Source organism: Lycium barbarum, chromosome 7 (genome assembly GCF_019175385.1).
Source record: "Lycium barbarum isolate Lr01 chromosome 7, ASM1917538v2, whole genome shotgun sequence".
NCBI lineage: Eukaryota > Viridiplantae > Streptophyta > Magnoliopsida > Solanales > Solanaceae > Lycium > Lycium barbarum.
The window spans coordinates 110,279,310-110,293,659 of record NC_083343.1 but is presented as its reverse complement, the minus strand read 5'-3'; the positions used below and the strand labels follow the sequence as shown (position 1 = coordinate 110,293,659).

Genomic DNA, 14,350 nt, shown 5'->3' with positions numbered 1-14,350 from the left:
CACTAATGGATTGATACACACGCGGCAATGAATCCATCATTATTGACTTAATGAGATACTTTGGAAATTACATGAATATTGTTTGATTTTTTAATATGAGGTGCACTTTTTTTTTTGACATTATTAATTTGCACTATTTTTATGCATATATATATATATATATATATATATATATATATATACAAAACACGATTAATATAACATTGTAGTTTGTACTCTGTATCTAAAACTTTATTATATTAATGTTTACTACGAATACAAAGTCTGCACTTTTTTTTTTGACATTATTTTTTTTTTAATATGGGGTTCACTTTTTTTTTTTGATATTGCTTGATTTTATTAATATGGGGTCCACTTTTTTTTACCGTGAGTTTGGAGATGGTGGGTTCCACTCTTTTTTTTTTTAATTTTTTTTATATTGCTTGATGTTGTTTAGTATGGGGTCCACCCTTCATGGGATGCACCTTTTTTTTTTGACATTATTAGTTTGCACTATTTTTATGCATATAATATATATATATATATATATATATATATATATATATATATATATATATATATATATACTATGTTCAAAACACGATTAATATAACATTGTAATTTGTGCTCCGTATCTAAAAATTTATTAGATTAGTGTTTGCTACAAATACAAAGTCTGCACTTTTTTTTTTGACATTGTTTTTTTTTAATATGGGATTCACTTTTTTTTTATATTGCTTGATTTTGTCAATATGGGATACTATGTTCAAAACACGATTAATATAACATTATAGTTTGTTTTCCGTATCTAAAACTTTATTATATTAGTGTTTGCTATGAATACAAAATCTGCACTTTTCTTTTTACATTGTTTGTTTTTTAATATGGAATTCACTTTTTTTTATATTGCTTGATTTTGTTAATATGGGGTCCACTTTTTTTTCCCGTGAGTTTGGAGATGGTGAGTTTCACTTTTTTTTTTTTTTGTTTAACTCATTTTACTTGTCATGTTTTCTTTTGCACGGTTATAATTTCACTAATTTACCTTATTAATTATTTGATCTCCATTTAATAATATTTTTTCTTTTATGACATTAATCTCTTTTCACATTTATTAGAGTAAGGAAAAAATGAAAAAGTAATTAAATTCTATCTTATTTTAATATATATAAGTATTTTAAGTATGTTGCTCTACAATAATTTCATTTGCTCCCATTAATGGGTTGATAGGCATGTGACAATGAATCCATCATTATTGATTTAATTGTTTGATTTTCTAAGCACTTTTTTTTTAACATTGTTTGTTTTTTTAATATGCGATTCACTTTTTTTTTTTTTTTAATATTGCTTGATTTTGTTAATATGGAGTCCACGTTTTTTTTCCTGTGAGTTTGAATGTGGTGGTTCCACTTTTTTTTTTTTTTTTTTTTAAATACTGGCTGGTGTTTAATATGGAACCCAATTTTTTTTTTTTATAATATTAGTTGTTGTTTTTTAATATATATGGGTCTCATAATAATTTTTTTCTTTTAACTTGGAAATGACGATGAAAAAGGAGCCGGTTGGACGACCAAAAAGGAGCCCAACCGGAACCGGCTCTTCTAAATAGTTAGAATAAAGTAAAGTAAAGCAAATTAAAAAATGAACTTAGGCGCTACTTCGCAGAACTTTCTTCTTCCTCCCTGTCGCCGGCCTTTTCACGCTTCAATGACGGATTTTTCTATGTATTTATTTCTCTTTTGTACATAACAAAACATAATATCTTTATATATATATATATATATATATATATATTTGTTTCATTTTTCTTCTAATTTGATGTTAACTTTGATTCAAGTTTCTTTAATATACTGACCTTTTGCTGTTCAAATCAGTTGAGGATTTGATTGGGTGACTCGTTATTTACTGTGGTAATTACAATTAACTGCAATTTTCTTCTTCTTTTTAAAATTTTGTGAGATATTTTATATGGGTTTCTCAAATTCTTTTGTTTTTCTTTTTTCTGAATTAGGTTTCACTTATGTGTGTGAGCATCTTCCATTGATTGATTGAGGTAATGTTAGTTAAATGATTCACTATTTAATACTAGTAAGTTACGGATTTATCTGTTGACGAGATTTGATTTCTCAGATGGACACTCAACTAACATTTATTATTTCAGAAAGTCGCATTTCTTCTTGATTTCAATTTCCTTTAACAAAGAAAGTGACTTTATGTGAAAATAAGTTTTAGTTGAGTGACCATCCGAGAAATCAACTCCGGTTTTGCCATTGATTCATTGATGTAATGTTAGTGAAATGATCAATTTATCGGGTTGATTTCTCATACGGTCATTCAACTAATAGCTATTATCTCATAAAGTTACCTTTCTTCGTGATTTTAATTTACTTTAACAAAGAAAGTGACTTTCTGAGATAATAACTACTTAGTTGAGTGATCATCTGAGAAATCTGGATTTCTTTCTCAGATGATCATTCAATTAATAGTTATTATTTCATAAAGTCACCTTTCTTTTTTATTTCAATTTCCTTTAACAGAGAAAGTGACTTTATGAGATAATAACTATTAGTTGAGTGACCATATGAGAAATCAACTCTACTCTGGATTTATCTGTTGGCCTGAACTTTAGCACAACATTATCATGTTATCAAATGATCATTCAACTAATAGTTATTATCTCAAAAAGTCACCTTTCTTCTTGATTTCAATTTCCTTTAACAAAGAAAGTGACTTTACGAGATAATAATTATTAGTTGAGTGACCATCTGAGAAATAAACTTTGGATTTATCTGTTGGCCTGAAAATTGACCCAACATTATCATGTTATCAGCTACATACAGTTGGCTCTTTTTTGTAAGTGTTGAGATGGGATCTATAGGGGAAAAAGTAGACATTGAATGTGATGAAGAGACCCCCTTTAGCTCATCTCATGCTACAAACAAGATAGAGAGTATGCATTTTGAGGCAGCTCATAGGGCGTTGCCTAGAAGTTTTTACTCGTCGAGAGTCTTGAGGAAGATGCATCAGATCAGCACTTTCAGGAGTATATACATTGTGATACTCAGAGCAAAGATCAATGTTTTGCTTCCTTTTGGACCACTGGCGATACTGCTGCACTATCTTACTAAAAAACATGTAAGGAGTTTCAAGCTATTCCCATATATCTCTGTTTTTAGCTTTGGCAAGAAGGACATGTTGAAATATAGCCATGTTGGTTTCCATTTTGGGTGTGTTTGGTATGAAGGAAAATGTTCTCCACGAAAATAAGTGGATTTCTTACTTATTTTCTTGTTTTGGTACGTAAGCAAAAGTTATTATTATAAAAGCATTTGTATATAATCTAGACAAATACTATGGGAGGCGGGGTGGGGGTAGGAGTGTGGGGTGGTGGGGATGGGGGGTGAAGTGAGGTGTGTTGGAGGATGGGGAGGATACAATCAATTTGAAATGTCACTTGTGGAACTTGTTTTCCCTGCTTTCATTAGGGAAGTCATTTTCCTCATTTTTAAGGAATTTGTTTTCCTAGAGAAAATGTTTCCCAAAATTTTTGACCTACCGAACATGGGAAAGTTGGAAATTCTTCCATACCAAACACACCCTCCAATTGAACCTTTTTTTTTAACCTTATTTATGGGGTTCATCTTGATATTTCAGGAATGGGTCTTTTTCTTCAGTTTGGTGGGCATTACACCCTTAGCTGAGCGTTTGGGTTATGCAACTGAGTATGCTTATGCTCTTCAAGTTATTCAGTTATCCTCTTCTACTAATGTTATGTTACATGCTCATTGACTTCTTTCATTGTCATGATACAGGCAGCTTGCATTCTATACGGGGCCTACAGGTACCCATTTTCTTTTGGTAGTTTTGCCATTTTCTTGATCTTTGTTTATATTTTTGAGGAATATAAGTTTTGAACTTCTCCCGTTGGAATTACATACTGAGAGAATTAAGTTGAGGCACCCAAGGGTGTGGCCTTGTGGTCAATGAAGTGGGTTGAGAACCATGAGGTCACAGGTTCAAATCCCAGCAGGGACAAAAGCACTATATGATTTCTTCCCATCTTACAAACCTTGGTGGACAGAGTTACATGGTAACTGTGCCGGTGGGAGGTAGCAGGTACCTGTGGAGTTAGTTGATGGTACACAAACTGTCCCGGACATCATGGTTATCAAAAACCTAAAAACAATTAGGTTGAGCTTCTCAAAGTTCTTGCTTTTTAGTGTTTAAGTTGAATGTGAATTCAGTCATAGAATAACTTGAAAAAGTGAGTTGACGTTTCCTTTTTACAGAGAAATTGAGTCATCAGGAAATTGAAACCCCTTGAAATAAATTTGTGGATATTATCCTCCTTGACTCTAGTCACTCGATAGGATTTTCTTGTTCCCTATTTAAATGGTTTATGCTCTTCCTGTACTTCTGTTCTTCTCATCGCCATTTGCTGGAAGTGTGCAAACACTTGCATTCACTTGGAGAGATATCTTTTGTGACACATATTTCCCCCTCCCCTCACGACACTTTCTTTTGATTATCAGAATGACTTTTCCTGTTTTCTGATGTATAGTTGGGGGCCTTCTAAATGCTACGTTTGGCAATGCGACTGAAATGATAATCTCATTATATGCGTTGAATAATGGGATGATGAGGGTTGTTAAACAATCCTTGCTGGGTTCCATTTTATCAAATATGCTCTTGGTGCTTGGATGTGCCTTCTTCTGTGGCGGGATTGTTCATCACCAGAAAGTCCAGGTTTTTAGTAAGGTCATTATCTTCTGATCAATCATGTCCTCACGAAATTTGCAATGAAGAGTGTAATTTCGTATTATCTCAGCTCCAATTTGCTCTCTATAATGTTATATGCTACTGCTAATGAAAATCATTAAATTGCAGGCGACTGCCCTTGTGAACTCAGGATTGTTATTGATGGCAGTCATGGGCATATTATTTCCGGCCGTGCTTCATTTCACCCACACAGAAGTGCATTTTGGGAAGTCAGAGCTGGCTCTTTCAAGATTTAGCAGTTGCATAATGCTGGTAGCATATGCAAGTTACCTATATTTTCAGCTCAAGAGTCAACCAAATCTATATAGCTCTATCGAAGAGGTAAATTGCTGAAAATCTTGGAATAGGTTGTTAGTTTGTTTCCTCTATTATTCAGCTTGTATTTCTCCGAGGCCGTCTGCAGCAATAGCCATTGACACTATGCTTTCCTATATAGTAATCAGATGCCTGTTATGGAGGAGTTAGGTTTGCAGAAGATTTCATTATTACAGATAAACGCGTGCCATGATATCTGACTTTCACACCAACTTGTGTTGCAGCAGGATGTATTAGTTTGATCTAATTATTCTCTTATATCTGAACAGGATAGAGAAAATAATGCTGAAGATTCTTATGAAGAAGAGGCTCCTGAGATAACAAAATTGGAAGCTATAGGGTGGCTTGCTATTTTGACAGTATGGATATCTGTGCTATCTGGGTATCTCGTGGATGCCATACAGGTGACGTTGCTTTTTCTTTTCTTTTATTAAAAATCTTGGTTTAGGCCCTTTTAACCGGTGTATTGGAAAGGCTAGCATTTTCTGGAAGTTAGATGCTAATACCCGTGTGATAGCCTAACGATTTTTTACCTTGAGATATTTACTGTCATAGCTTTCCTTCTCCTTATATTTTCTCCCTTTGTGGTAATTAATTATCAAAAGCTATGTAAAACTTTGTTTGAGTTCTTTTGACTTTGATTTGCTGTATGTTCTTCATCCTAATTTGCTCGTGTTGCTATCATGATTTCAGGGAGCATCTGACTCAATGAACATGCCTGTGTCCTTTATTAGTGTCATCTTGCTTCCACTTGTAGGAAATGCTGCAGAACATGCAAGTGCAATCATGTTTGCAATGAAAGATAAGCTTGTGAGTTCTTGTAAAACTATACTCACTATCTCATTTGCTCCGGAATAGGTTACTTAGGGGGTATTGTTTGCAGGACATTACACTTGGAGTTGCGATTGGGTCCTCTACTCAGATATCAATGTTTGTGGTAAGACCCTAAAGTGTGATGCAGTAATCATCTGAACTAGCTTTAGAAATTATCCGATAACAAAGAAACTTAGGTTTTATTATTTATTTAAATTCATACAGGCGGTCCTAAGAGCATACTGGATATTTATTATTTCTTTGTTTAGTTTCTCTTTTTTGGTTGGTGTATATTTGGTGCAGTCAGTTTTTAGTTATTCAAAATTTATAATAAAGCTTGGTGGTCCATCTGGAAGGAAAGAAAGGGAGGTGTTTGAAAGACACAGAAAGCTCTATTCAGAAAATCAAGATGAACCGTCTACTTTTATTTTACATACTTGTGCTATTAATCTGTAAATACTTTTGCTTGCACCTTCTGGGTGCTATTTGTTAAATATTTATAATAGAGCTCATAAATCAAGTTGCTTATTAGTAGATCTCATGCTTTTGATAATGCAGATTCCATTTTGTGTTGTTGTTGGTTGGTTCATGGGAAAACCAATGGACTTGAACTTTCAATTGTTTGAGACTGCTACACTCTTTATCACAGTGCTAGTTGTGGCATTTATGCTGCAGGTTTGTCTTCTAACTTCCCTTCTGTCACATCCTCCCTTTGAAAATCAGAAAATTGAATAAAATAAATGATGTTGTTCAGCCTACTCCCTACACTAGACTAGTCAGCCATGAAAGGCTTGCTACTAACTATGATTGTTACTTTATACAATGCAGGAAGGAACATCAAACTATTTTAAGGGGTTGATGCTTATCCTATGCTATCTCATTGTTGCTGCAAGTTTCTTTGTACATGTTGATCCATCCAAAGGTTAGTTCTACATTCTTTCCCTCAAGTCTGAGCATATTTTTTTTTCAATTTTAAACAAGACAGTATTTTTTTTATTTTTTTTTTACGTACACCAAGTTGGTGGTAATTCTGCTACCTACATAATGCGGTATGGTGTTTTTCACCAAACATACAAATAGAATAAAACAAGCCCATCTCCATAGTTTCCATCTCTTCAAGGTCTCTGTGTCTTTCTCGTTTGAATCTGCTCCTCCAAGTGCTTTCTTGCCACCATCCGAGACAACCCTATCCAACAAAAGTTTCATACACTAACTGTAATAAGTCGGTAACCATTCCCAACTAACCTCCATCTTTATCTTCTTCCTCTTGTTACTCAGTTAGTATCAACTTCAAAGATTTGCTCACAAACTTTGCTCCATCCTTCCTACTGTGACTATTCCTTATTTCTCCATTTTCTCAGCAATTCCAACGTATTTCTTTTTTCTAATTTCTTGATCAATATAATAGTTTTGTTCTGTTATCTATCTCTCCGCTCCTCCCAGTCTTTTTTCAATTCTGGTTAATAGAATCAACGTTTCAGTTTCGTAGCCAGAATGAATTGCCTAAATATTTAACAGATTTGGTACCTGGGATGAGCCCATACAGGGCTGTTTTCCACTGTTTGTTCCACGCCATAGCATATCATCAATCTTCATGCCTTTTGCTACTACATTGTTTGAATGCGTTTAGATGCCTCATACTTTAATGTACTTGTGTCATCATAACCATTTTGATACAAAGAAGAGTTGGTTTTATCTACCACCAATTTAACTTGTTGATCAGTTAGGATTATTTTCATTTTGGGATAGAACGTTATAATTTTTAAAATCTGCTGTGCTCTTTTTGTTAGGGTAGAAAAACTACTAGGTCTCGGCAATATATTCCATCAAACAACATATATGCAAGCTCACCACTTTTTGTTGCCAAAATAAGCCTTATACAGTCCTTCGATGAGTTTTATTTGGTTGGCAAGATCTCCTACCACAAGCCCTCTTCCTCTAGATTCATATACAGGCTTTGGTTAGAGCTTTCAAATAGTAACTGCTGAATTGAGGTTGTGATGAGTAAAATATCCTGCTTGTCCCCCCAACCCACCCCACCCCCAAAAACCAAAAAAAAAAAAAAAAGAGAGAAGAAAAACTCAAATTTGAAGTCACAAAAATTGGCCTAACTTTCTTGCCATGGCACGGTGCAGAAGGAGAATAGGTATGCGCTCAGTCGTGATGCTCATGCCTCAGCAAATGAACTCTTCGACTACTGGCAATGAATCAAAAGCGATGAGCCTAACAAGCTGCACTCGAAGTGTTGGCTAAATCTAGAGTGAAAGGTGTGGTGGTGATGTGGTAGATGGGTTCTTATTGTGGAACACTCCACGGTTGGTGAACCGATGACTTCTTCTTCAACGTTTATCCATGTTGTATCATTTTCTTTAGCAAACAAACAATTTCTTTTTCTTCCCTGCAGTATACTAAAGCTGATTATCCTGTCTTGCACCTGGAGAAAAATTGTAGAAGGGTGGGGGACTGTAAACAAATTTTCTTTTCTTTTGCCTTTGGACTAGCATTCCAAATGTAAGATTTAGGAGATATAAATTGTTGTAGCTTATCCCTATATTTCCATAGTGATCCTCTGATTAGGATCAAGGTGTAATATTTGTAATGGATCCTTAGAAATTGTTTTTACACAGTATTAATGTATTGTAGCAGGGCATGTTTGTTACCGAGTTATTCAGTCTTTTGAATAGTATGATTTGGAGACGAGGCGTCGGCTATAATTTTTTCTTAGTTGAAACTTAACATTGACTATTTTGTGTGACATTGTATTTTGCCAAAACGTTTATTTGGTCATAGGACCTATGGTTCAATTGATATGGAATTATTTTACCTCTGAGTTTTTGGAATTATTTTGGACATTTGATATGGCATAAAAGTAGGTGACATGAAAACTGTACAAGGTGAAGGAAAGGGCGCGAGGGTGTTTAGTGATATATTAAAGACAGACAATTAGGGGTGTACATGGTCCGAGTTGGTTCGGATTTTTTAAATACCAAATCAAATCAAATGTGTTGGGTTTTTAAATTTATAAGTCAAACCAAATCAATAAAATTTGGGTTTTTCAACTTCGGGTTTTCTCGGGTTATTCGGTTTTTTCGGGTCTTTTTCCGAAAAAGTCTTCATACAAAACATATGACTTTTACTTCAAATATTTTTTTAGTCCAAGTAAGATACAACTATATAACTAAGGTGTTTCTTAAGAAAATAATATAAAATGTGAGATGGTGATGACATCGTATTAAAATATTTCACAAAAAAGATAATAAAATCGGTTAGTATGCTAATTAATAAGCCATAAAGAAAATGACTTTAATCTAAAGTTATGCTAAAATAAGTACGGCTAATAAGTATTAATTACATGACAAAGAAAAAAATTAAGCTATGTATTTTTACGCTCTAAACCAATTATGCAAAATTAAAGAATAGATATCCAACATTACTGTCATTCCTAGTGTTAGAATTGAATTTCTTTTGTTAGCATTAGTGTTGAGTTGGTTTTGATTTGGACTTTATTTGAGTTACTAACATCCACGAGATATAAAATTTATTGGCATTCAAAATTCTAAGTTCAAGCTTAAAATAATATGATAAAAGACAAAAAACTATGAAAACATTTAGGAAATATTTACAAATTACATTACAAATAATTTTTTTTATGTATAAAATATTTTAAAAATCAAATACACGTAATGTCAGGTCGGTTTGGTTCGGTTTGACTTTTTTTAGCTAAAACCAAACCAATTATGGTCGGGTTTTTTTTTTTCAACACCAAAACACTAATCAATTTTTTTTCTCAGTTTATCAATTTGGTGCGGTTTGTCGGTTTGCTTTGTACACCCCTACAGACAACAATGTCTAATTGTTAGTTGAAACAGTTGGTATTAACACTCTCCAATCTACAATAAGTTATCTTTAAAGTTTTGACACCCCCATTAAGAAAATCGTTAAGAAAATCACTGACAACATTAATTAGCCTAAAACAAAGGACTATTTTAGAATATTAGGGATATTTTATTCTAAATTAAAACTAAAGAAACTTCAAAGACTGGAAAAATTGGTTAAGGTTAAAAAGGCATTATCCATATGATTTATATACTTCAGATAAAGTTACCTTGATCTACTTATAGGAAAATGTGAAAAGACTTTAGAAATTTGTTCATATTATTTACTAGACAAGGGTAAATTCAAAAAAAGGAAATTAATATCGTTTTGATTTTTTTTTAATTACTTATTTTGGTTTAAATTTGAAAGATGGAAAATCACTTATTGTGGACTAGAGGAAATAGTTAGAAATATTTGAAAAATAAAATAACTTTCTTCTCTAAGTAAAGGGCTGTTATTTTTTATTTTTTTTTGGTTTTTTGGTGAAAAATTATAATCCTTGAAGGGGAAAATAGCTACAGTGCACCCTAACGTTTGGCCAGATTAATTATGATACACTCAACTTTTACGGGTGACTTTTTACCCTCCTGGACAATTTTAAAGTGAGATTAATACATTCCTGGATGGTGAGGTGGCACAGAGAGTGTAATTCACTCTTTTTGAAAGAGTGAGAAACAAATAAAAATATTAAAATAATACTTTTCAACATTTCTACTTTTCATTTTACTTTTTCTCTTTCTCTTTTATTCCTTTCTTCTTCTTTGTTACACACACTTTCTCTCACCGGAAATATGCAGTTTCCAGCGATTTTTTCGACAATTATTTTCTATGCACGGACAATCAATTATATAAAAACCAACAGTTTCTTCCTATTAAAAAGCACTAAAAGCACTTTGGAAACTGCTATGCCTCAATTTACAATATCAGTTTGAGAATTAATTACACCCCTCCACATTCTAATCTACACCCTTTCATATTCTATGTTGCCACTGTTAGAAGCCACACATTCTCTTCCAAGTTTGGAGGACCATTTCTCCAAAACTATACCATTTTAAGATGTAAAAAGCCAACACCAAATTGAAAAAGATAAGCTAAAACATTTTTAGGCCAATTATTAGCGGGAGAAAGGGGTGGCCAGATTTGGCCTTTTTTTTCTGATGAGAAAGGGTGTGACTAACGCAAAATTCCCAATGAAAAGATATGGAAAATTCCCATGGAAAAATACACAAGTGGCCAGATTTGGCCATTTTTTGTCATTTTGCAGATCTGGCCAGAACAATACACAAGTGGCCAGATTTGGCCATTTTTTCCGGTGAGAAAGGGGGTGACTGGTGGTTTTGGTGGTAAAATACATGTATAAGGCGTGTGTAATTCACCCACCTGAGGCAGATCTGGTTATGGCTTTTCAGGGAGGTATTAATTTCACTTTAAAATTGTCCAGGGGATAATAGATCACCCGTAAAGGTTGAGTGCGTTATAATTAATCAGGTCAAATGTTAGGATGCACTGTAGCTATTTTCTCGAAAATAATGATGAATTCAATAGCTGATAAGAAGAAATTGTTGTTAAGTTCAAACGATTAGATGCTCACATTAATGCCTTCGTAAAAAATTTCACTTTATTTTCATTGTAATGTTGTAATGTAATCCAATAGATGGGAAGAAGAAATTTATTATAAGTTCAAAAGAGCCCGTTGGATTGGCTAATAAGTTGCTGAAAACAGCTTATAAGTGTTTGATTGGCTAGCTTATAAGCATTTTGTGCTAAAATAAGCCCAAAAAAAATAATTGACCCATTTGGCTTAGTTTATCTAAAGCAACTTATAAGCTGAAAACAACATATAAGCTGTCTTTTTTAGGCCCATCCAAACAGGCTCTAGATGCCTACATTAACATTTTTTTGCACGGATTGCCCTTCTTTTGGGGTGGTCTTTAAATTTTGCCCCTCATATTTGTGTTCTTTAAGTTTTGCCTTTCGCTTGGATACTTGAGGTTCTGGGTTCGAACCCCCGCTCAGGCATAAAATAAAAAAATAATTTCGCAAGGCAGGGCTGGGGGGAGTGTATGCCGGATCCGGCATACAATCCTTAAGGAAAAACTAAAGTTATGCCGGAGGGGGCAGACATTGCCTTGAGACATATATTTTTATTTTTTTTTACTTTTCAAGGCAAACTTTTAATTATGCCTTAAGGAAAAATTCCGCCTTATGGGGCATACTTTTAGTTATGCTATAACTAAAAGTATGCCCCATAAGGCGGAACTTTTTCTTAAGGCATAACTAAAAGTTTGCCTTAAGAAAAAGTTCTGCCTTATGAGGCATACTTTTGATTATGCCTTAATTAAAAATCTGTCCCATAAGGCATAGTTCCTTAAGGAAAAGTTCTGCCCCATAAGACATAACTAAACTATGCCTTGAGGAAAAGTTATGCCCCCTCCGGCATAACTTTAGTTTTTCCCTAAGGACTTTATGCTGGATCCGGCATACAATCCTTAAGAAAAAACCTAAAGTTATGTCGGAGGGGGCAGACTTTGCCTTGAGACATATATTTTTATTTTATTTTACTTTTCAAGGCAAACTTTTAATTATGCCTTAAGGAAAAGTTCCGCCTTATGGGGCAGACTTTTAGTTATGCCTTAACTAAAAGTGTGCCCCATAAAATATAACTAAAAGTATGCCCATAAGGCGGAACTTTTCCTTAAGGCATAACTAAAAGTTTGCCGTAAAGAAAAGTTCTGCCTTATGAGGCATACTTTTGGTTATGCCTTAATTAAAAGTCTGCCCCATAAGGCATAGTTCCTTAAGGAAAAGTTTTGCCCCATAAAGCATAACTAAACTATGCCTTGAGGAAAAGTTATGCCCCCTCCGGCATAACTTTAGTTTTTCCTTAAGGACTTTATGCCGGATTCAGCATACACTCCCTCCAACCCTGCCTTGCGAAATTATTTTTTTATTTTATGCCTGAGTGGGGGTTCGAACCCAGAACCTCAGGTATCCAAGCTAAGGGCAAAACTTAAAGACCACAAATATGATGGGCAAAATTTAAAGACCGTAAATATGAGGGGTAAAATTTAAAGACCACTCCAAAAGAAGGGCAATTTTGCGAATTGCCCCTACATTAATGTCTTTGTACAACTTTTCACCTTATTCGTACGAATTAAAATTTACGGCAACTAAATGTGATATTTTAAAGCTAATTGCTTTTTTCACTTTCAAATAAGTAATTCGCCACATTTTTTGTCCGTTTTAAAAATTATTCATTTTAAGATAAAAACTTTTATTGCATCACATGTACATTACTACAGTACTACTATAAGATGTGTATTTATTTTTATTATAAAAACGAAAAAATAATATATGCTCCACCAACGAATATATACATAAATAGTTAGTAAATGTTTATTGTTTCCATATGAATCAAAATGTTGCAACTAGGGGTGGGCGTTCGGTTCTTCAGTTCGATTTTTATCAAACTTCGATTTGGCTATTTCGGTTTTGGTTTTTTGAAGGTGGACACCGAATACCGAACCAAACTAGTTCGGTTCGGTTCTTTCGATTTCCGTTTTTTGAAGTTTGGTTCGGTTCGGTCTCGGTTTTTTCAATTCATTTTTTTTATATGATATTAGAAGCGATTCCATTTACACTAATTCATATTCTCAAAAGCTAACAAATTAAAATCAAAATCAAACAAACATAAAACTAACAAATTAAAATTAAAATCAAACAAACAGGATACACAAGAACAGAAAGCCATAACCATAATATAGGATTACTAGGTGTTATATACATACAGTAAGAATAATTAAGAAAACATATAAATGACATACATTAATCCTAAAGACACATCCTAGTCACCTTTCTTTGTTAAGGATATTTGATTTTCTCAATTAAAGTGGAAAATTAGGGATACAAAAGCAAAAGAGAGCTTATTACAATTGGGTTTTTTTTGGGCTTAAACTTAATGGGTCTGGACTATTTTAATTTTTTTGGGTAATGTATAAATTTCGGTTTTTCGGTTTGGTTTCATCAAAGTTCGGTTCGGCTATTTCGGTTTCGATTTTTTGAAGGTGAATACCAAACACCGAACCGAACTAGTTCGGTTCGGTTCTTTCGGTTCGGTTCGATCCTGTTTTTTAATTTTCGGTATTTATGCCCAGCCCGCAACAGCACGGAGGATATTTCACCCTTCAACAACTGGTTTGACACTTTTGAATGGGAAGTCAATCATTTTTATAATTTTCACTTAGTTTTAGCTAGGGGTGTACATGGATCGGGTTGGTTCGGATTTTTTAAACACCAAACCAAACCAATTGCGTCGGGTTTTTAAATTTATACACCAAACCAAACAAAAAAAAATCGGGTTTTTCAACCTCGGGTTTTCTCGGGTTATTCGGTTTTCTCGGGTTTTCGGGTTTTTTTTTCGGAATAGTCTTGATACAAAAGATATAACTTTTACTTCAAATATTTCTTTAGTCCTAGTAAGATACAACTATATAATTAAGGTGTTTCTTAAGAAAATAACCCAAAATGTGAGAAGAGTGATGACGTTGTATTAAAATATTCAACAAAAGCTAATAAAATCGGTTAAAAT

The 14,350-nt window shown here is 33.6% G+C and overlaps 1 protein-coding gene across 4 annotated transcripts; it reads left to right on the top strand.

The window, feature by feature from the left end:
* Positions 1-1,549: 1,549 nt before the first annotated feature.
* On the top strand, positions 1,550-8,597 carry LOC132603774 (vacuolar cation/proton exchanger 2-like). 4 transcript variants are annotated; one of them, XR_009568512.1, is made up of 15 exons: positions 1,550-1,703; positions 1,854-1,889; positions 1,991-2,032; positions 2,810-3,114; positions 3,634-3,701; positions 3,792-3,820; positions 4,541-4,737; positions 4,867-5,079; positions 5,343-5,477; positions 5,767-5,883; positions 5,957-6,010; positions 6,445-6,561; positions 6,715-6,808; positions 8,022-8,201; positions 8,291-8,597. XR_009568512.1 is itself a non-coding variant. In XM_060316988.1 (14 exons), the coding sequence occupies exons 4-14, from the start codon at positions 2,845-2,847 to the stop codon at positions 8,030-8,032; spliced, it is 1,305 nt and encodes a 434-aa protein (XP_060172971.1). In that variant the 5' UTR covers positions 1,550-1,703; positions 1,854-1,889; positions 1,991-2,032; positions 2,810-2,844; the 3' UTR covers positions 8,033-8,597. The 4 variants fall into 4 exon arrangements, 3 of the variants coding, with proteins under 3 accessions (XP_060172971.1, XP_060172973.1, XP_060172972.1); XM_060316988.1 differs by having other exon boundaries at positions 8,022-8,597; XM_060316990.1 differs by lacking the exon at positions 1,854-1,889 and having other exon boundaries at positions 1,554-1,703; positions 8,022-8,597.
* The last annotated feature ends 5,753 nt before the right edge of the window (positions 8,598-14,350 follow it).